General features: G+C 40.9%; 3 protein-coding genes across 4 annotated transcripts in view; all 3 read left to right on the top strand.

Annotated features, from left to right (window-relative positions):
- The first annotated feature begins 7,171 nt into the window (after window positions 1-7,171).
- On the top strand, window positions 7,172-11,791 carry LOC115195513 (COP9 signalosome complex subunit 5). Its single transcript, XM_029755417.1, has 8 exons — window positions 7,172-7,488; window positions 7,719-7,953; window positions 8,131-8,259; window positions 8,718-8,783; window positions 9,165-9,250; window positions 9,560-9,671; window positions 10,582-10,730; window positions 11,510-11,791. The coding sequence occupies exons 1-8, from the start codon at window positions 7,352-7,354 to the stop codon at window positions 11,598-11,600; spliced, it is 1,005 nt and encodes a 334-aa protein (XP_029611277.1). The 5' UTR covers window positions 7,172-7,351; the 3' UTR covers window positions 11,601-11,791.
- A 2,883-nt stretch (window positions 11,792-14,674) lies between these two features.
- On the top strand, window positions 14,675-20,049 carry LOC115195511 (protein phosphatase 1 regulatory subunit 42-like). Its single transcript, XM_029755416.1, is given in 9 exon segments — window positions 14,675-15,010; window positions 15,482-15,553; window positions 16,094-16,458; window positions 16,558-16,736; window positions 16,902-17,031; window positions 17,748-17,818; window positions 17,820-17,862; window positions 19,674-19,777; window positions 19,967-20,049. Coding segments are annotated over 7 exon segments (540 nt in total). The 5' UTR covers window positions 14,675-15,010; window positions 15,482-15,553; window positions 16,094-16,455; the 3' UTR covers window positions 19,977-20,049.
- Window positions 20,000-22,205, top strand: part of LOC115195510 (transcription factor 24) — a 7,379-nt gene continuing 5,173 nt past the window's right edge. The window contains exons 1-2 of one of the 2 annotated variants that reach the window (XM_029755415.1): window positions 20,000-20,097; window positions 21,757-21,889. In XM_029755415.1, the coding sequence (XP_029611275.1) occupies window positions 21,765-21,889 (125 nt within the window). In that variant the 5' untranslated portion in view covers window positions 20,000-20,097; window positions 21,757-21,764. Of the gene's footprint in view, window positions 20,098-21,166; window positions 21,416-21,756; window positions 21,890-22,205 lie in introns of those variants that run through there. The other variant, XM_029755414.1, reaches the window with a different exon arrangement.

The raw sequence follows: 22,205 nt of genomic DNA, 5'->3' as shown, positions 1-22,205 counted from the left end.
GAGACTCACCAGCAGCAAGAGCGACATCATTGATGTATACAGAGAAAAGAGTTGGCCCAAGAATTGAACCCTGTGGCATCCCCATAGAGACTACCAGAGGCCTGGACAACAGGCCATCCGATTTGACACATTGAACTCTATCAGAGAAGTAGTTAGTGAACCAGGTGAGGCAATCATTTGAGAAACCAAGGTTATTGAGTCTGCTGATGAGGATGTGGTGATTGACAGAGTCGAAAGCCTTGGCCAGGTCAAGGAATACGGCAGCACAGTATTGTTTCTTATCGATGGCGGTTACGATATCGTTTAGGACCTTGAGCGTGGCTGAGGTGCACCCATGACCAGCTCTGAAACCAGATTGCATAGCGGAGAAGGTGCGGTGGGATTCGAAATGGTCAGTAATCTGTTTGTTGACTTGGCTTTCGAAGACCTTAGAAAGACAGGGTAGGATAGATATAGGTCTGTAGCAATTTGGGTCAAGAGTGTCCCCTCCTTTGAAGAGGGAGATGACAGCAGTTGCTTTCCAATCTTTTGGAATCTCAGACGACATGAAAGAGTGGTTGAACAGGCTAGTAATAGGGGTTGCAACAATTTCGGCAGATCATTTTAGAAAGAAAGGGTCCAGATTGTCTAGCCCGGCTGATTTGTAGTGGTCCAGATTTTGCCGCTCTTTCAGAACATCAGCTGACTGGATTTGGGAGAAGGAGAAATGGGGAAGGCTTGGGCGAATAGCTGTGGGGGGTGCAGTGCTGTTGACCGCGGTAGGGGTAGCCAGGTGGAAAGCATGGCCAGCCGTAGAAAAATGCTTATTGGAATTCTCAATTATAGTGGATTTATCGGAGGTGACAGAGTTTCCTATCCTCAGTGCAGTGGGTAGCTGGGAGGAGGTGTTCTTATTCTCCATGGACTTTACAGTGTCCCAGAACTTTTTGGAGTTTGTGTTGCAGGAAGCAAATTTCTGCTTGAAAAAGCTAGCCTTGGCTTTTCTAACTGCCTGTGTATATTGGTTTCTAACTTCCCTGAAAAGTTGCATATCACGGGGGCTGTTCGATGCTAATGCAGAACGCCACAGGATGTTTTTGTGTTGGTTAAGGGCAGTCAGGTCTGGAGAGAAACAAGGGCTATATCTGTTCCTGGTTCAAAATTTCTTGAATGGGGCATGCTTATTTAAGATGGTGAGGAAGGCATTTTTTAAAAATAACCAGGCATCCTCTACTGACGGGATGAGGTCAATATCCTTCCAGGATACCCGGGCCAGGTCGATTAGAAAGGCTTGCTCACTGAAATGTTTCAGGGAGCGTTTGACAGTGATGAGCGGAGGTCGTTTGACCGCTGACCCATTACGGATGCAGGCAATGAGGCAGTGATTGCTGAGATCTTGGTTGAAAACAGCAGAGGTATATTTAGAAGGCAAGTTGGTTAGGATGATATCTATGAGGGTTCCCGTGTTTACGGCTTTGGGGTGGTACCTGGTAGGTTCGTTGATAATTTGTGTGAGATTGAGGGCATCAAGCTTAGATTGTAGGATGGCTGGGGTGTTAAGCATGTCCCAGTTTAGGTCACCTAGCAGCACGAGCTCTGAAGATAGATGGGGGGCAATCAGTTCACATATGGTGTCCAGAGCACAGCTGGGGGCAGAGGGTGGTCTATAGCAGGCGGCAACGGTGAGAGACTTGTTTTTAGAGAGATGGATTTTAAAAGTAGAAGTTCAAATTGTTTGGGTACAAACCTGGATAGTAGGACAGAACTCTGCAGGCTATCTCTGCAGTAGATTGCAACACCGCCCCCTTTGGCCGTTCTATCTTGTCTGAAAATGTTGTAGTGAGGGATGAAGATTTCAGAGTTTTTGGTGCTAAAGCAGTGAATAAAACAAACTTAGGGAGAAGGCTTCTAATGTTAACATGCATGAAACCAAGGCTATTACGGTTACAGAAGTCATTAAAAGAGAGCGCATGGGGAATAGGAGTGGAGCTAGGCACTGCAGGGCCTGGATTCACATCTACATCGCCAGAGGAACAGAGGAGGAGTAGGATAAGGGTACGGCTAAAAGCTATGAGAATTGGTCATCTATGACGCCCAGAATAGAGAGTAAAAGGAGCAGGTTTCTGGGGGTGATAAAATAGCTTCAAGGTATACCCCTGTGGCTCAGTTGGTAGAGCATGGTGTTTGCAATGCCAGCATGGTGTGTGCAACGCCAGGGTTCTGGGTTCGATTCCCACGGGGGCCAGTACAAAAAAAAATGCATGAAATGAAATGTATGTATTCATGACTGTAAGTCGCTCTGGATAAGAGTGTCTGCTAAATGACTAAAATGTATATGTATAATGTACAGACAGGGTATGGTAGGATGTGAATACAGTGGAGGTAAACCTAGGCATTGAATGATGATTAGAGAGATATTGTCTCTAGAAACATCATTGAAACCAGAAGATAGCATGTGTGGGTGGTGGAACTGAAAGGTTGGATAAGGTATAACGAGCAGGGCTAGAGGCTCTACAGTGAAATAAGCCAATAAACACTAACTAGAACAGCAATGGACAAGGCATATTGACATTAAGGAAAGGCATGCTTAGCTGAGTGATCATAAGGGTCCCGTGGGATTCAGACAGCTAGCTGGGCCATAGGTAGCAAGCTGGCAGAAGATGGAGGGAGGTCTGTTTTTAGCCACCTCGTGCGTTTCCGTCTGTAGATTAGTGGGGTTCCGTGTGGTAGGGGGGACCAGTCCAATTGGCAAAATAGTTATAGTGGCCCAAGAAAATTGTCCGCTAGACCTATTCAGATAGCAGCCGATAAGACAGCTAACGATTAGCGGGCCGCAGATGGGTGTTCAGGTGTGCCTTGTTAAAAGTTAATTTGTGGAATTTCTTTCCTTCTTCATGCATTTGAGCCAATCAGTTGTGTTATTTAACCTGTATTTAACTAGGCAAGTCAGTTAAGAACAAATTCTTATTTACAATGACAGCCTAGGCCAGTAGGTAAACTGCCTTGTTCAGGGGCAGAATCACAGATATTTACCTTGTCAGCTCAGGGATTCGATCTAGCAACCTTTCGGTTATTGGCCCAACACTCTAACCACTAGGCTACCTGCCACCCCATCATTATTCTTCTGCATTATGGCCTGACCTTGTATAATCTAATGACTAGTATTTTTACACGTTTGACCTGTAAGTCTTTGATAGGTAGATCAGGGGATGGTTATGATAAGTTTATTTTTTGCCATTTACTGTAGGCCTACTTAATAATGCCTTTATTTTTGTTTTAAAGAAATACCTATACTACATTTGCCTTACTTGGCATATCTCACTATTTTATGAATTCAGAAAGGGAGAAAGAGGTCACTTTATTGTACTGTATACAATCCCTAATATCTCAAGGTTGAATGAATACTTTTTTAAATAGGGCACCACTCAAGTAAAGTAAGAGAAATCTGCATATCTTTGATGAAGCAACAGACAATTTACAGGCTTACAATCTTGATGTCCATGACTTGGATGGTGCTTCAAATGTAAATTGCCTCAGCAGTGCACTTAAACTCATGCAATAATAATATGAAGCTACCACCCAATACAAGGTGACTGCAGTCTGTGCATTCAGGAGATGAGCTGTTCACCTACTCTACCTTCACGTGTCATTCATGATAAAAAAACTAGAATCCTTCATTTTTCTAGGCGCACTGGTGCTCGTAAATAAACTTCCAGGTCGCACAGCAAAATATTTAGGGGCATATACGAGTAAAATGGTTGCACTGTAGAGAAATGTTCCCGCAAATATTTTACGGCACTGAGCAAAAAATCAGGTCTGCTGAGTGCAAACTTGAACATTGTGAAAATTCTGTGCAACTACTGGCGTGCGTTTACTGTGAACACTGAGGCTGTACCCGATTTAAGTTACAGTTATAACCTTGGACAAGTAGGCTACTGTGGCTACTTGATCATAATGTAGGTCTAACAGACCTACCATCAAAAACAATAGAGAAAATGCATCCCAAAACATTTTAACATGGAAATAGTTGTTCTATCATTCAGCCTACAGTAGCAGCCAATGTGTGGTGTTCAATGTAGGCTTACATTCCATGAGAATTTTAGAAAAAATATGTAGGGCTTGACATTAACCTGTTTATCCACTTGTCCTTCGGACAAGGAGGTGACTGAAAATGTGTTGTTTGATGCAAGACATAACAAAATAAAGTGCATTATTATTCCCATACCATTATCACAGAGAATCAGACAATTTATGCTACCCTCTACCTATTGGCTACTTAGGTTATTCAAACCCTGTCTCGAAATACAACACTGCTCCTTTATGACAGAAAAAAAATAACTTTACCTGACTTGCTTTTCAAAGATGGCTATAAATTCGGCCAATTGTGCACCGCCCTATGGGACTCCTAATCACGGCCCGGATGTGATACAGTCTGGATTAGAACGAGGGACTGTAGTGGTGCCTCATGCATTGAGATGCAGTGCCTTAGACCACTGCCCACTCGGTAGGGGTGGTATACAGACAAGGTAGGGGGGTATACAGAAATCCATATTATGGCAAGAACAGATCAAATAAGCAAAGAGAAATGACAGTCCATCATTACTTTAAGACATGAATGACAGTCAATGGGGAAAATTTGAAGAACTTTGAAACTGGCTCTCATGAGGACCACCACAAGAAAGGAAGACCCAGCGTTACCTCTGCTGCAGATGGTAAATTCATTAGATTTACCAGCCTCAGAAATTGCAGCCAAAGTAACAAACACATCTCAACATCAACTGTTCACAGGAGATGTGTGAATCAGGCCTTCATGGTCGAATTTCTGCAAAGAAACCACTACCAAAGGACACCAATAAAAAGAAGAGACTTACTTGGGCCAGGAAATACGAGCAATGGACATTAAATCGTGGAAATCTGTCCTTTGGTCTGATGAGTCCAAATTTGAGATTTGTGGTTCCAACCACTGTCTTTGTGAGACGCAGAGTAGGTTAATGGATGATCTCCGCATGTGTGGTTCTCACCGTGAAGCATAGAAGAGGTGTGATGGTGTGGGGGTGCTTTGCTGGTGACACTGTCAGTGATTTATTTAGAATTCAAGGCACACTTAACCAGCATGGCTAGCACAGCATTCTGCAGCAATACGCCATCCCATCTGGTTTGCACTTATTGGGACGATCATTTGTTTTTCAACAGAACAATGACCCACCACACCTCCAAGCTGTGTAAGGGCTATTTGATCAAGGAGAGTAATGGAGTGCTGCATCAGATGACCTGGCCTCCACAATCACCAACCTCAACTACATTGAGATGGTTTGGGATGAGTTGGACCGCAGAGTGAAGGAAAAACAGCCAACAAGTGCTCAGCATATGGGAACTCCTTCAAGACTGTTAGAAAAGCATTCCAGGTGAAGCTGGTTGAGAGAATGCCAAGAGTGTGGAAAGCTGTCATCAAGGCAAAGGGTGGCTGCTTTGAAGAATCTAAAATCTAAAATATATTTTAATTTGTTTAACACTTTTGGTTACTACATGATTCCATATGTGTTATTTCATAGTTTTGATGCCTTCACTATTATTCTACAATGTAAAAAATAAAGAAAAACCCTTGCATGAGTAGGTGTGTCCAAACTTTTGACTGGTACTGTACATGGTATGACAATAAAATGCAACAATGAAATGCAATAAATAAACAAGCCGGCGAGACGGGGACTGAACACAAATATTGTGCATTACAGTTTTCCATTGTAGTCTCCCTCCGCAATCAATACAGAGAGGTTTTATACATGTGGTGGCCAACTGTGCTAAAGTGGCCATTTAATACATCTACCCTCAATATCAGTTAAGCAATAAAGCCCTGACTGATCTAATATGTTTAACTGCAGTGGCTCAGTTTTGGGTTTTGGTGTCGCTGACTTGGACTTTCTGATCTGGTCTCTGATGTGCTCTTCATGGACAACATTTGGTTCCACTTCCCTCCTCTCCTGCACAACTCTGCCATAGAAATTAATTACAATGTTAAACAGGAAGATTACAAGGAGTATAATCCATCCCTTTTTTAAAAAATGCAGTTTTCACAGCAGCAGGTAGTTTGCTGATAGGTACTTCTCATGAGAGATTTTCTGGCAGGGCTGTGATAGATTATCATCCTCTGTGTTCTCCCAGTGAACTCTGGCTCTCGGCTTCTTCTAGGTCTCCTCCTCTCCAAGAACTCAAACTCCTCTTCCTCATCCTCCTCCTCGTCCTCTGTGGAAAGGTCCTCCTCAGAGTTGTACTGCTCTCTACACCTGCTTCTCCTTCTGGGCCTCCTCTTCCAGCCCTCCAAAGACTCCTCTGGTCTGTGGAGCTCCCAGCGCCTCTGCCCTCGTTGGGCCTGACCCTCTGTCCCTGTCCCCCATGGTTAAACTGGATGTTATGCTGGGCCTTCGGGATGGCTGGGGGGAATAAAGTGCAGCGGGACTCACAGTCTCTGGGGCCTGCACCTGAAGTTTAGGAAAGAGAGGTGTTAAATTATCTAAATGTGGCAACATGCTGTAGGATCTTAGTGAAATGTAGCCAATGAACAGGACAATCATCTTCAACTCATTAAACACACATTGAATAGGTCAAGAGATATTTTCACAAAAATATCTACATCATTTCCAAGGTATGCATAATCTATTTTTACATGATAAGCATTTGAAGGTGGTCTCCTAAGTTGTCCTAACTGTTCTTTTAATGAAAGAGGTTGTATTCTTTGTTTCCCTCATATCTTAATTTGTCCTGGAGGAAGAACAGAAACGTGGCTGCTTTAAATAACAAGCCATTTAGCAGTTTTCAAAAAATCCATTGAATAGTATTTTATTTACCATTATTTTACCAGGTAACAGAGCGCTAAGTTAGCTACAGCAAGCCAATTACATTATTTGCCTTCCAAACCTAATTGAAATGTAAGAATGACTTTGTTTCAAAAATAATAAATAAGTGAAAAGCATTCACATATTCCCCCAGAAGATGTCAGTATTACCATTTCTATCACGTCGTCTGTGTTATTTGGACTAAACCATCACGTTAATGGGTGTTTCGTGGCTGTTGATAAATACAAGCATAAGTTTATTTGTTTGGGACATGCATTTTTTAATTAATTCGATGATTTTATGCGTATACTCATTAACTGAACAAAAACCCCACGGTCACTTTTTATGTGTATGTTCCCCTTCCTCATAGCATGGTACAGTCCAGTGTCATGGCTCCCTGAACGAATGGATAAGCAAGGGCTACTGCTTTGAGATGATGTTATTATTACAGGTTTTTGAAATATTCCACGTTTGATAGCGCACTAGTTTTCTTTCTAGTTTTACTTTATATTTTAGAGAGGTAGTGAGACTAGGTTGTCAACATGGCAGGGAGTAGCATGGCACAGAAAACATGGGAGCTACAAAACAGTATGCAGGAAGTTCAGAGCATAGATGAAATATATAAATATGACAAAAAACAACAACAGGAAATCCTTGCTGCGAAGCCATGGACAAAGGAGTAAGTATATATTTGATAAATGATAGATTGTCATTTGTTTTATTTGCAACTGCTTGCTAGTTCCTTGTTTGGCTGAGTTAGCTTGACCAGCTAGCTAACGTTACTAGCTGAAGTTAGCTTGCTAGTTAGCATGTCAACAATGGGAATTCTCCCTGCATTGCAAGCTAGTTAGTGTATGCCATATTAATTACCTGAACATAATTCACACCAATATTATGTTTGTCCTATAGTCATCATTACTTCAAATACTGCCAGATATCTGCTCTGGCGCTGCTGAAGATGGTGATGCACGCCAGGTCCGGGGGCAACCTCGAGGTGATGGGGTTGATGCTTGGGAAAGTGGACGGGGAGACCATGAACATCATGGACAGCTTTGCCTTACCCGTGGAGGGCACAGAGACCCGGGTCAACGCCCAGGCTGCGGCTTATGAATACATGGCTGCCTACATTGAGAATGCCAAACAGGTAATATGACACTCCTGGAGTGAGATTTTGGTCCTTAATGTTGCATAAAAGGATGGATCAAAATACATGACATTTTAGTGAGAACTGTGCTTGTCATTGTTTATCACAATGGTTACATTTTGGACACTATCTCTTCATTGTATTGATATTGATTCCTTGCCGTTTGTGAACTGTCAGGTTGGTCGGCTGGAGAACGCTATTGGCTGGTACCATAGTCACCCAGGTTACGGCTGCTGGTTGTCTGGTATAGATGTCAGCACTCAGATGCTCAACCAGCAGTTTCAGGAGCCCTTCGTGGCGGTGGTGGTGAGTACAGTGAAAGATCTGCCCCAACTTCAGCTCATAGCGCAATACCCACAAAATATACATGTTAAAATGTCCATTTGTCTTTTATTAGACTGCTTCTGAAATACAGTACTTTGGTTTTCCTTTTGAATTTGTGGGTGCAAGGTTATACATGTGTAACTGAGAGGGGTGCAATCAGGTTTAGGCATCCCTTTAGTGGTTGATGATGTATGGTAGTAGTCCACCATGAGGCACGGCAAATATTTGGCTTTTGTAACTGTAGATGCTATTTACACTTGATTGGTTTTGCAGGGCTGCAGTGCCAAGGGCATAGGATAATTAAGTGTGTACTTTGACAACACTGGCAGCAGTAGTTGAGAAAAAAACATCACTCCTGGTGGCCGGCTTGGAGTGGTCTCTAGAGACTGTCTGACCTCTGAATACATTTTCCTGTTCTACTGTATATCTCTCCCTCCCAGATCGACCCCACTCGCACCATATCTGCAGGGAAAGTCAATCTTGGCGCCTTCAGAACATACCCCAAGGTAAGGAGTAAAATGCGTTTCTTGCATTATTCCAGTGTTTAGCCGTATTACATGTGGTATTAGACAAGTTAGGCACACAATTACTGCAAATTCAGCATTTTGGTCTCATTTATAGCTCATAAATATATTTGCTATATTCAGCATGCCAAATGGAATATTTATTTTTAAGATTTTGTTGTATCTATAAGTAATACTATTATGATTCATTGTCAACATTTAGTTAATTATTCCTTTTGCAAAATGTGTATATTAGTGGTTAATTAGTAGTTGGCTGTCTCACTATCGAACTGTGCAAATATTTTAAGACTACGTTTCCTCTCAGTAAATAAACATTTTCAGATATCATGAGTCTAATAATTGTGTGTTTGTGTTGTTTTTCAGGGTTACAAACCTCCTGATGAGGGACCCTCTGAATATCAGACCATTCCCCTGAACAAGATCGAAGACTTCGGCGTGCACTGCAAACAGTGAGTTTTCATCTTGGACATTTATACTTGAGGCAAACGTATAATATTTAGCATCATCTTGCAAATTGTCTAAGTAAACTTGACAAGATACTTCATATATATATATATATATATATATATATATTATTATTATTTTTTTTTTTATTTATTTATTTTTTTTTTATTTTAGGGTTGATGTAGCCTGTAACACAAATTCAAGTCATTATAATGTAATAATCCATTAGTAATGCTGTGGTAAATAAAAAGGTAGTATTTAATTTACATTGTTTATTTATTCACTAAGTGCCGTGGGCTTGTTTGTTTGTTTAGGTATTATGCCTTGGAGGTGACTTATTTCAAGTCTTCCCTTGATCGAAAATTACTGGAGCTCCTCTGGAATAAATACTGGGTCAACACTCTGAGCTCTTCAAGTCTTCTGACGGTAAGTGTTTGGAATTTAACTCTAACTCAAGCAATGCTACATTTGTGAAACCCTTTTGTTTACATATAGATATGTAACCATACTATGCCGAGTCAAGGAGCAGCCGAAATATATGATGTGTGATTCTTACATATTAATGACAATGCCTTTCTTTATTTAGACCATTATTATAATAATTTTATATGGCCCGGGGGGGTCTTCTATTTTCCAAAAAGTCACTTGTACAGATTTACAAACATAGGTTAATTAATATGACTGAGGCCACCATGTTAATCTTTAAACAAAATATCTATGCGTTGGAGATGTGGTGATACAGATGCACTGTGGTTCACCGTGGATCATCTCCCTTGTTGCCAATACTTTCTAGAGATTGAAAGCCCCCAGTGAATTCCCATTGTGGATGCTAAACAGTCTCTAAAGGCAGCACACTATCCAAACAGTGGACTCTGGTCATTCTGGATGAAGATGGATTGACTAGTTGTCAGGAGTTGACTGGTCCATTGGCGAAGGGCTTTGTCAGTCACCACAGTCTGGCTCCCTATCATTGTCTCCTAATTACCTGCTCCATGGAAAACAAGGCCTCACCTTAGGCAAACCTTTTCACCGAACCCCTTTCACGGCGACTTGACAAGCCATTTAATCCATTAACAAGTTCGACGTATTGTAACTGTTTAATTGAATGTCTCAGTAGTGGTGAAGAAAATAGGGTGGTGGTGAAATTGTGCATGAACATTGTGTGTGTGTGTAAAGAAAGAATGAAAGAAAGCCCACACATGGGTATATAGGCTACTGCTTCCACATACTTTGATTAACTTAATCACAATTCGTGCATATGCTTTCGTCTGATCATGGTACATGACAATATAACTTATTGGTACATAATCCAATGTGTGTGTGTAATCCTCCCCAGAATTCAGAGTACACCACGGGCCAGGTGTTTGACCTGTCTGAGAAACTGGAGCAGTCGGAGGCTCAGCTTGGAAGAGGAAGCTTCATGCTGGGCCTGGACACACACGACAGGAAGTCCGAGGACAAACTGGCCAAAGCAACACGAGACAGGTACAGCAACGCTCCTCCACTCCGGTTATCTATCTAATTTAGATCTTGTTTATTCTGCATTTACATTTACTTGTATTTATTTATTTTGCTTCCAAGCCTAGAGCTTATTTAGTGAATGATTTAATGCCTTGATCTCTAAAATTGGCATGGCACCATATATTACTCTGTATGTTTGTTCATGTTTTGCAGTATTGACAGACTGGATTGGATTGTTGATAATGCCCTATGTACTGTTACGATAAAGATTTTTACTGATATTATTGACAACCGTAAACCAATTTGAGTTGCTGTTAAACACACCATTTAAATATACAACTGACACAGAGAAACCAATTATTCCTACACCATAAAATAATCATTGGTCCGTATTCACAAAGCTTCTCAGAGTAGGAATACTGATCTCGGAACATTTTTGCCTTTCTGATGAACACGATCAATGGAAAACTGTAAATCTCTGGTCTGCTTAGGCCTACGCTTTGTACAACTCTAAGTTATAGAATCTCTCTATGTTTTGTAACCATTTTGATCACACATTATTTGTGTAGATGCAATGGGAATACTTAGTTAATTGTTTTAGCAGGTAGAGTTGTCCTACCTACCTATTCAAGGTCTGCTTATTATTTATACAATGGTTGTGATTTATTGAGTTTTTCTCCCGTGAATGCAACACCTATCTGTTTGTTTATCTGACCTGTCTGTTGATGGATAGGAGGTCTGTGTCACCTCTTCATGTCCAGAGCGAAACTGAACTTTCCTCTTTTTTTTTCTGGCTATTCTAGCTGCAAGACGACAATTGAGGCGATCCATGGTCTGATGTCTCAAGTCATCAAGCATAAGCTCTTCAATCAAATCAACACGTCTGCCATCTAAGCCCGAAACAGTCAAAGTGGAGTCACCCCTCGTGTGTGTATTACTATTTAGATTCTGGTTAGCAGGATGATCTTTCAATTATTATCTGAGGAAAGTTTATTGGTTTTATCTTCAGCTATTCTTTAGTGTGAGTGAGTGATCTCAACTTATGTCCACATAAGTGTATGAATAAATAGTGTTGTTAAAATGTATCTACATTAGTTTTCCTTCCTTGACTTGAAGTATCACCATTTTCATTGAACAATTCCTGAGGTTGGTGAACCATATTGTTTTGACTGAATTGCTTCCAACTTTAGTTAATGTATTTTCTTATTTTTGAATGCTTGCAGACTTTTGAAAGGTATTCTCCTTTGGGTTCAACATGACATAGCACTGTGACATTTTCATGTCCCATGGCTGTTAGGTATTGGCTAGAGTAGACTACACACACACCCTCGCAGCACAACTTAACACTTTAACAAAGACCATGGTATATTACTCCATAACAAAACCTACAACCAGTCAGCCAGTCATTTCAACTCTGGCCAGTCATATCATTACATAATGGAACAACAAACTCAAGCCGCTGCATCGGCTCAAACGTAAACACTGGCTGGCATGGTCGAGAAGTCTCTGCGGAGCGGCTTTTGGTGCAGGTTGTCTCTCTGTAGTACACAATCCTTCAGGATTGTCAAGTCGTCAAGTCGAGCCGTGGCAATGATGCAGCACAGAAACAGGAGCTGTGCACACTGGAGTCTATTCACCCAACCCGTCTGCTCTACATCGAAGCAGACACAGAGTCTGCTTTTCCTTACACACTGCAGCCCTGGCACCATTTCATGTCACAATTCTTTTTCTTGTAGTATTATAATGGTGGAATGTATATTTTTGATGCAACATTGCGGAGGCGGGGAACCATATTTGGTGCACTTTGAATGGGTCTGCATTTCCTCATGTACATGAGCTTTGGCATCAATTCTTGTAATGATTTTCTTTTTATATTCTTTTTATGTTATTATAATGGGTGAAGTGTGTATCCTAAAGTGTTTTAGAAAGAGGAAACTTATTGAATTATGTTAAATGTAATTTGAGTTTTTGGAATTAACAACAGGAAACAATTGGCTTTACCCTCACATTGAATGCTCTGTAGCTAGTGGTTTTAAGTGCATTACAGTACTGTTACTGTATTAGCTAAATACTGTTATGGCTAGATGCTCAACAAGTATATGGAATGTGCTGTCTTAGTAGTGGTTTTACCTAATGCAAGGTTTGTAAATGATCATTTAAATATAAGACCAGTGTTCCATACATGTCATTCTTATGGTCGTCACCAGATGAACATTCAGATGCTTCGCTAACAGTGGAAACAAGTAAATGTGAATTCCAATGAAGGCCGACCGACAGCCAAGCATTCAATACTATTGCTAATATGTTACTGAATTAACATTTATTTTAATTAACTGTACACTTAATAGAAAACACATTATCTATGAAACAGTGGAATTGCACCTCATTTGGTGAGTTAATCGAAAATACATTACAATAATAAACAGGGCTGATGTAATAGTGATTTAAAAAAAACTAGGCCTAACTGAAGTTCTGAGAACAGAGGATTGATAAGGCGTATGATGAATAGCTATTTATTACTGGGCACCTATAGGCCCTGCGGAACAAATTACCCTGCAGAAGTCCAAGGATATTGTTTACTTTGGATCTCAGAATATGCTCAACAAGCATGGTGTAGGCTATAATGAAGGGGGTTGGAACTCACTCATTGCCCTAGAGTGGAGCTATGTGGGGGGAAAGAAGGGCCTATAGCGCTACATTTCCTCCCTGCCAAGTGCTCTGCATGCATAAGTGGAGGCAAGTCACTCATTCGCAGGAAGCCCGGGCCTTGACAATTATATAACAATGCATGGGTCACTGCTGAGACTCGCTGAGCCAATCGCACTGCGACCCCGGCCTGCCTGGCGCGTTATACGCATTATTACTGGGAGCAATGTGATCTTGGCTGGAGAGAAGAGGAGAAACTAATAAACATGGTGTCGGGTTACGTCATGTACATGTCTGCAGGCACTCAGGGATAGCTGCAGGATCTGTTTACTGTTTGCGTGTGTGTGTGCGCCTGTCTGAGATGTTCCACACTATTTGATTTTTATTTAACCTTTGACCTCATTGAAAATAATCATGGACATAAAAGATTTTACATTCCACCACTGGAAAGGCAAAACGGTTGTTATTTCAGAGGTCTACAATACCACACAAGTAGCTGATCATTAGAAAGGTCCATAAAAGACCACATGATTCATGGTGTTGGAATGGAATAGTTTTAGACTATTTCTGAAGAAAGGAAAAGTGCTGATAGGAATTTAGCTTGTTTCATTCTGGCTTTCTTTATAATTATCCAATATCTTTCAATTTACTCAGCCAGAAAAGTCTGGCCCAAAATATGTTTTTAATGAGGATGTGACAAGGCAATAAAGTGTGAAAAGCGATCCAATTCACAAATATTTTGGATGCAAATATACACATTTATTCAAATCTAGATACCAATGGCAAAAACGGTGATATATTCAAACTGTAATTTATTCTGAGGTGATTTTACATAAATTAACAAAAATACATTTGATTGTGATCATTGAAATAATTGATTAAACCTATTGATGCATTCATTACATTGTTCAATTTTCTGTGAAACATAATTCAATCTAAAGGATATGTTTTGTTTTATCTACATGCTGACTGCAGCAATAATGCACTGCATAGCCAATTATTTTCTACCACTTCCTTTGTGAATTCCTATGTTTGTTCTAGATCATTTTACTTTTGGGTCCACATTTAACTGAAATGTACTATAAGAATAATAATATCTTTTTTACATTGAAAACAGCCTGTATTTGGTCATTTTTCACAACTGTCACCGTCGAAAATATTTGTTTTTGTAGTTAAATACAACAGAGCGTTGACAAGAATGAAATGCATGAATACAGGCAACCATTGTAAGTAATTAGTAATGAGCAGAATATCAATTTATCTTCCTGACTTCAACTGCACGCGGTACACAATTTGATTGACACTTGTGTAAACCATAGACATAAGGTGTAAACAGCTCGTGCTCGAAAATCTCAACTAAATCCATGGTTGTTAATTAGCCTACTCAAGATAATAGAAGGAAAGTAACATTTCCGTTTCATATTTTTATTGCATAGGAAAGGATATATTTGATCACTGGGCGGCAAATTAGTTGTGGTATGCCATAAAAACATAGAGAAGAAGAAGTACTTTACGCAGCTTTGGCGCGTTGTCCCCATGGCAATCATTCCAACAAGGATATCCACAGACCACACGAGTGTGAATTTATTCATCTCATCTCGCGTCTTTAGTCTCTTTATCATAACATTACAAGGAGGACACGTGCATATACTACAGAGGTAGCTAGAGTTGTATTTATTTTGCAAGTTTATTTTTTGATGGCTAGCGCTGACAGCTTTGTTGACAGCCTAACGTTTAGCTAGCCTGCATTGCTAGCTTGTTGTTTATTTATGCCTAGCTTGCTAGCTAACGTTAGTAGTTGCTACAGAAAATATGTGAATGAATGTGGCCTTGAATTTATCCTGTAAGTTAACTGCTGCTAGTGTTAGTGTTAGTTTTGCACATGATTAACTGCTGCCCGTCGAGTCCCGAGGGCTACACTGATCTGGTTGCTGCCCACGGGAGATCTCATCTCAATCGATCAAAGGCCCTCCATTCATGTCAACTCTGCCTCGGCTCGTGCCCTGAGATCAGGTTTAGAAAATACTTGTTGTCACACTCTGATCTCTCTCTGTGTGTGTGTGTGTGTGTGTGTGTGTGTGTGTGTGTGTGTGTGTGTGTGTGTGTGTGTGTGTGTTTTCTCTCAACAGAAGTGTGTGCATACTGGAACTGAGGCAGAAGTGTAAAAGGAGTAAAGCCTTGCTCATGAGGGATTGTGACTGGTGAGCAGAGAAGGACATCTATACTTCTCGATGTCTTCATTGAGAGAGAGAAAATCACATGCACATTTAGATCTGGTCTCAGGGTCTAGCTAATAAACAAACCCCTGGGGTGTCAGCAGGCCTGCTCGGGGAATAGATGGCCTGCTCGGGGAATAGATGGCCTGCTCGGGGAATAGATGGCCTGCTCGGGGAATAGATGGCCTGCTCGGGGAATAGATGGCCTGCTCGGGGAATAGATGGCCTGCTCGGGGAATAGATGGCCTGTTCGGGGAATAGATGGCCTGCTCGGGGAATAGATGGCCTGCTCGGGGAATAGATGGCCTGTTCGGGGAATAGATGGCCTGTTCGGGGAATAGGTTTAATTTAGGCCTATTTATATCCCTCTTTACTTTAATGAGCTCTTAAAGTCTAAAATATTTCATTGAGGTAATATATTTTTGTATCTGTCATATAGTTACTTATTTGTGGAAAGACTTCAATGACATTTAATTTCCTTTGACTTTACTCTTTACAGCTAGCTTATTCACTTCCCTTTTTCAGACGTTTCTGGTGGTTGTTCTGTGAACGCTTGGCTGAAGCTGAAAAGCATCCACTCTGAGGCAGGGTCTGTGACGAGCCATCATGGTCCGCCTCACTATGGATCTGATTGCCAAATCCAGCTACTATTTGAAAAACAAGAGAAGCTACTCACTCCCACAGTACCTCAAACTCACTCACCTGAACTTCTCTAACAAGAACATAGAGGACATTGTAAGTGCGATACTACAGTTACCAAAATGAATATAGGCCAGCTATGTTTTGTTTCTGTGCTTCTCTCTTTTAGCTTCTAATGTGCAGGACGTTGGTGGCACCTTAATTGCGGAGGACAAGCTTGTGGTCATGGCTGGAGTGGAATAGGTGGAATGGTATGAAATACATCAAACACATGGTTTCCATTTGCTCCGTCCTCCCCTCAGCAGTCTCCAATGTTCTAATGGTAGGGAAATCTTCTTTGTTTGTGAAAGTATGTGTTGCAGGAAGATCTCTCCATGTGCAGAAACCTTACAGTCCTCTACCTGTACGACAATAAGATCAACCACGTCTGCAACTTGGGCTTTGCCTCAAACCTCACACACCTATACATGCAGAACAACATCATCACTCACGTAGATAACCTCTCCAACCTGCAGAAGCTCTCCAAACTGTGAGTAGGAGCTTGTCCTATGTATCCAGTTTAAATGTTTGCCGTCTGTGTTAAAGCTTTGGCGATACGTTAATCTGTTTCTCCATTCGTGGGTCTTTGTCTTTCCGTGCATGTGTGTACATCTCAATCTTATGTTTGTGTGTGTCTCTCTCTGTGCCATATCAGCTACCTGGAGGGAAAAAGCATCATGGTGATGGGGGGGTTAGAGGAGCTGAAGATGCTCTACCTGGAGGGCCAGAGACTGCCCAGTGGGGAGAAGCTACTCTTTGACCCCAGGACTCTCTTCTCCCTCGCTGTAAGACCCAATAACAAACCAACTACATCACCAACCACATCCTACAGTAAATTAGATTGTTTCAGCTCATTTCACACCACAATTGAAATGCAGGTTGTGCCTGTGCACCAGGATTCCACCATTGATCTCATGTTGCTCTTTATCGGTAATGTCATAATTTCCATCTGAGCAATCGGACCATATGTATATGTTCACAATCTGTATTATGTCCTTGTCTGGAAAAGGTCTCTGATTTCCGTAAGGAAACTGGTCCCTGTAAAAGCGGTATTGTGCTGAGTTTGATGATGTTAAAGAGAGCTCTGTGGCACTTTCTGGTCTCACAGATCAACCAGGGCTGTTTACATTTACATTTACAGTTAAGTCATTTAGCAGACGCTCTTATCCAGAGCGACTTACAAAGTTTACTCCTTAGACTCTGGTTAAACAAACTGCAAATCTCACATTCTTGTTTATTTTGATAATTAAAGAAATTGCAGCGCAAATGTAAGAGCTCCAGCTTTTTATCAATGCTTCCAGTTAAAGGAACTGAAACTAAGATGAATACCAAATTTGAACAGGCGTATTTAATACAACAGCATTTAATAGAACCAAAGCAATCTATTGAACCATTTTACACTGTTAATCAAGGATCAATAATATATACTGGTTGTAAATATTATTTAAGTAGTTGTTCAAATGTTTTGCCATTGTATTTACAAAGTAGATTATCTTTGCAGGAATCTTTCGGTGTCTTGAATATCAACAGGAACAACATAGATGATGTCAGAGATCTTGCCGTTCTAAAGAAACACACATTTCTTTGCTGCAGACAACCAGTTACAGGACATGCAGGTACGTTTCCTCATGAAAGCGCTACTACTGATGGAACTAATACCAGTCACCACTCACTCTACTCTTTACCAACGTGACAAAAGTGTAAACTGTGAGCATGTTGTGCGATCAAAATAATGACCCACATCACAGCAACTATGCGTGGCGTTGTGTATCAAAATCAACATGCTCGCTATAAGCGGATCAGGGTAACATGAACATAGCAGCGCTGCCCTCCGTAAGTGATGTGTGAAATGATATGGAGAGCAGAGTGCTAAAGAACCAAATCCTGCAAATCCCGCCAGAGGTTCCCAGTCTCTGCGACTCGCACAGGGTCAGAATTATTCAACAAATCAGCGGCCTCGTCCCCCAGGACTGCCCTCGCTGACAGCTTTAAAACAAGCGCAAATTTCTCTCCTTAGGGGGCTGATTTTTCCTTTTTCTCTGTGAGTCCAGCATTTGATACCTCCTCCCCAGCAGTACCACTGAACTTGATGGGAGATTCATTAAAAGCAAAGATATGGTTTCTGCTCGCTGTGTTGACCTTGAAAAACGACCTGCTGTGCATTCCCGAAGCTCCACTTCTGAGGGGGGGGGGGGGAAATAAAATCTCTCTTTATGGATCTGAAAGGCTTGATGGCTGAATTATTTTGAAAAGCCATTTCTTGATCCACACTATAATGTCACTTTGGGACATGGCATTGAAAGCACACTGTTAGTGTGGGTAACATTGGCACTCAACATAAATGATATTCCACTGAGAAGAGGAGATTACCCTCTGCAGGTAATTGCTGTACATGTGTCAGAGGGAGCTTTCATGTTCTCATATTTAGTGGATATCTCCTTTAATTTATACAACCCCTCTGCCACTATTGATCCTACAAAGACAGCACCATGAAGGATCAATCCCTCCTTCAGCCCAGTGTGGTCAGAATCCCCAGGAAGCATTATGGATTTTTAAAATAGATTATGACAGGCAGTCAGCCAGGGTGACAAATGGGCTGGTATCTATCGAGGCTGTTAGCACTGCACGAGGACCAGAGAGGACGGGGGAATCGAAGTGCTGGTCAAATACAGGTTCATAACTGGCCAATCATTAAGTCCAGTGGGGAACCAGGGCCCAGCAGCCCAGCACAGTGCTCATCCAGCCTAGGCTGCTCTAGTCTTCACGCCCCCGCGTGGGGGGCAATTTGGCGCTGGGCCGCTCCTCGCCAGGGCCCTTGTGAGTGACGGCCCTGACACGATCATTTATCAAAGCCTGGGAGCGCGCCGCGCCGAGGGGTCCCCTCTGAACTGATTGCAGCGCGGGCTGGAAAAGTGGAAGCGCTTTGGCCGAGACAGGAAGGCAATGAACAATCAGAGCGTGTCCAGAGAGTATTCATATTTCCAGGCTTGGATTAATGTGCCTTTAGATAAACATACACTGCGGGGCAGGCAACACGCTTATTAGTCACATGACACCAGCGACTGTTTATTAAAACAAGCTGATGTGTTGTTTGCACCTTTTCTCTTGGACTTTGCTCTTGGCAGTACAACCTTTGAATCGTGTTGTTTTTGCTGATAGTATGACTTTCCCACTGGAGAGTGGTTTGTTGATTACATTCATTGTATGACTTCTTATACATTGTTGAATGTACAGTCTGTAGATGCATTATAAATGAATACTTTTGAGTCCTCCATATTCACTTCCTCAAAGGTTAAAGTGCCACTTTGTTTCCACACTTTGTCACGTAAAGCTGTACAGAGACTCTACAATTGTATATAGTGTCCAACCCCTATACATTTGTAAGTACAGTATGTTCAACATAAGTATTTATCTTGTGTGCTTTCAGGATTTAGAGGGGGTGTTTAGTCAATGGCCTCTGCTGCATCGAATGGATTTGAGTGGAAATACTGTCTGCCACAAACCAAAATACAGAGACAGGCTGATGACTGGGTGAGTAAATGGCCGCTGGCCGCGCACCACCAAAATGACCGTAGGAATTGTATTATGCATTTTACATGAGGATCTTTCAAATAACTGATGCCTTTGACCTAATTCGCTACAATTGCAGAAAATATATCAGCTCTAAAACACATATGGTACGTAAATGAATTGTAGATGATAGTAATATTGTTTTTGTAGAGGAACTTAATGGGAAGGAAATTAACGAGTTGTCCAGGCAGTTCCTGATTAACTGGAAAGCGTCGAAAGACGGCAAGAAAAAATGGAAAGATGAAAGAATGAAGACCAGCCAGATCACCTTACCTTTACTGGTAAGATAATGTACTGTTATATCCAGATCACCTTACCTTTACTGGTAAGATAATGTACTGTTATATCCAGATCACCTATCCCTTTACTGGTAAGATAATGTACTGTTATATCCAGATCACCTATCCCTTTACTGGTAAGATAATGTACTGTTATATCCAGATCACCTTACCTTTACTGGTAAGATAATGTACTGTTATATCCAGATCACCTATCCCTTTACTGGTAAGATAATGTACTGTTATATCCAGATCACCTTACCTTTACCGGTAAGATAATGTACTGTTATATCCAGATCACCTATCCCTTTACCGGTAAGATAATGTACTGTTATATCCAGATCACCTATCCCTTTACTGGTAAGATAATGTACTGTTATATCCAGATCACCTATTCCTTTACCGGTAAGATAATGTACTGTTATATCCAGATCACCTATCCCTTTACTGGTAAGATAATGTACTGTTATATCCAGATCACCTTACCTTTACTGGTAAGATAATGTACTGTTATATCCAGATCACCTTACCTTTACCGGTAAGATAATGTACTGTTATATCCAGATCACCTATCCCTTTACTGGTAAGATAATGCACTGTTATATCCAGATCACCTTACCTTTACTGGTAAGATAATGTACTGTTATATCCAGATCACCTTACCTTTACTGGTAAGATAATGTACTGTTATATCCAGATCACCTTACCTTTACTGGTAAGATAATGTACTGTTATATCCAGATCACCTATCCCTTTACTGGTAAGATAATGTACTGTTATATCCAGATCACCTATCCCTTTACCGGTAAGATAATGTACTGTTATATCCAGATCACCTATACCTTTACTGGTAAGATAATGTACTGTTATATCCAGATCACCTATCCCTTTACTGGTAAGATAATGTACTGTTATATCCAGATCACCTATCCCTTTACTGGTAAGATAATGTACTGTTATATCCAGATCACCTTACCTTTACTGGTAAGATAATGTACTGTTATATCCAGATCACCTTACCTTTACTGGTAAGATAATGTACTGTTATATCCAGATCACTTATTCCTTTACTGGTAAGATAATGTACTGTTATATCCAGATCACCTTACCTTTACTGGTAAGATAATGTACTGTTATATCCAGATCACCTATACCTTTACTGGTAAGATCATGTACTGTTATATCCAGATCACCTATCCCTTTACTGGTAAGAGAATTTACTTTTATATTTTTATGACCGGCCAGATCACCTATCCCTTTACTGGTAAGAGAATTTACTTTTATATCTTTATGACAGGCCAGATCACCTATCCCTTTACTGGTAAGATAATGTACTGTTATATCCAGATCACCTATCCCTTTACTGGTAAGATAATGTACTGTTATATATTTTTGATATTTTTGATAATAGAGACATACAGAACAAATATTTCAACCTCCATATTATTGACAGCAGTAATGAAGAACCTCTTATTACAAATATTTAAGAGACACTCACTTTGTCAGAACTTTAAAAAGTTAATATCCCATGTTACCGCCATACACTTTTCTCTAAGGTCCACCGCACCGCAGTCCCTACTTTGGTCCTGTTGTGTGTGTCCCCGAGGTATTGTCAGAACTGTGACAAGGTGTGTGTGTGTGACTTTGTTTGTGTTGCATCAGACTTCCACATGGGCCCACATCCTTCATACAACTATAACTACGGCAACACCCTGGGCAAGAAGAATCCTCTGGAGGGGGCGACCCAGCAGGAAGTCCGCTTCGAACACTCACAACTGGAGAGCGCAGCAATGAGGTACCGTAACAATCTATATTCCTATCATCCATATGAAACATTAATGAAAAAGAGATTGAACGAGTCAAAAACTTGCTGGATGTTGCATATTTATTAAAGTTCCAATGCAGTCGTTTTTTTTTTGTTTTTTTTTATCTCAAAATCATTTCTGGGTAACCTTACTGTGTTTTTTGTAAATGTAAAATAGTCAAAAATAAACAAAAATGGCCTTTAAAAGGGGAAACAGTACAGTAGTGGAAAAGTAGGAAGATAAAGTGGCAGCAGCAGCAAAGGTTTCAGATCAAGATATCATCATTGCCTGTCACCAATACAATCA

The sequence above is a fragment of the Salmo trutta genome, chromosome 6, assembly GCF_901001165.1.
Source record: "Salmo trutta chromosome 6, fSalTru1.1, whole genome shotgun sequence".
In the NCBI taxonomy this organism is placed as follows: Eukaryota; Metazoa; Chordata; class Actinopteri; order Salmoniformes; family Salmonidae; genus Salmo; species Salmo trutta.
This window is presented reverse-complemented; position numbering and strand designations above follow the sequence as displayed.

Excerpts from the sequence above, each read along its gene's own strand:
- LOC115195513 (XM_029755417.1), top strand. The coding sequence starts at position 7,352 with ATGGCAGGGAGTAGCATGGCACAGAAAACATGGGAGCTACAAAACAGT. Across the intron at positions 8,260-8,717 it reads AGCCCTTCGTGGCGGTGGTG|ATCGACCCCACTCGCACCAT; the intron begins GTGAGTACAGTG and ends TCTCCCTCCCAG. Across the intron at positions 8,784-9,164 it reads CCTTCAGAACATACCCCAAG|GGTTACAAACCTCCTGATGA; the intron begins GTAAGGAGTAAA and ends GTTGTTTTTCAG.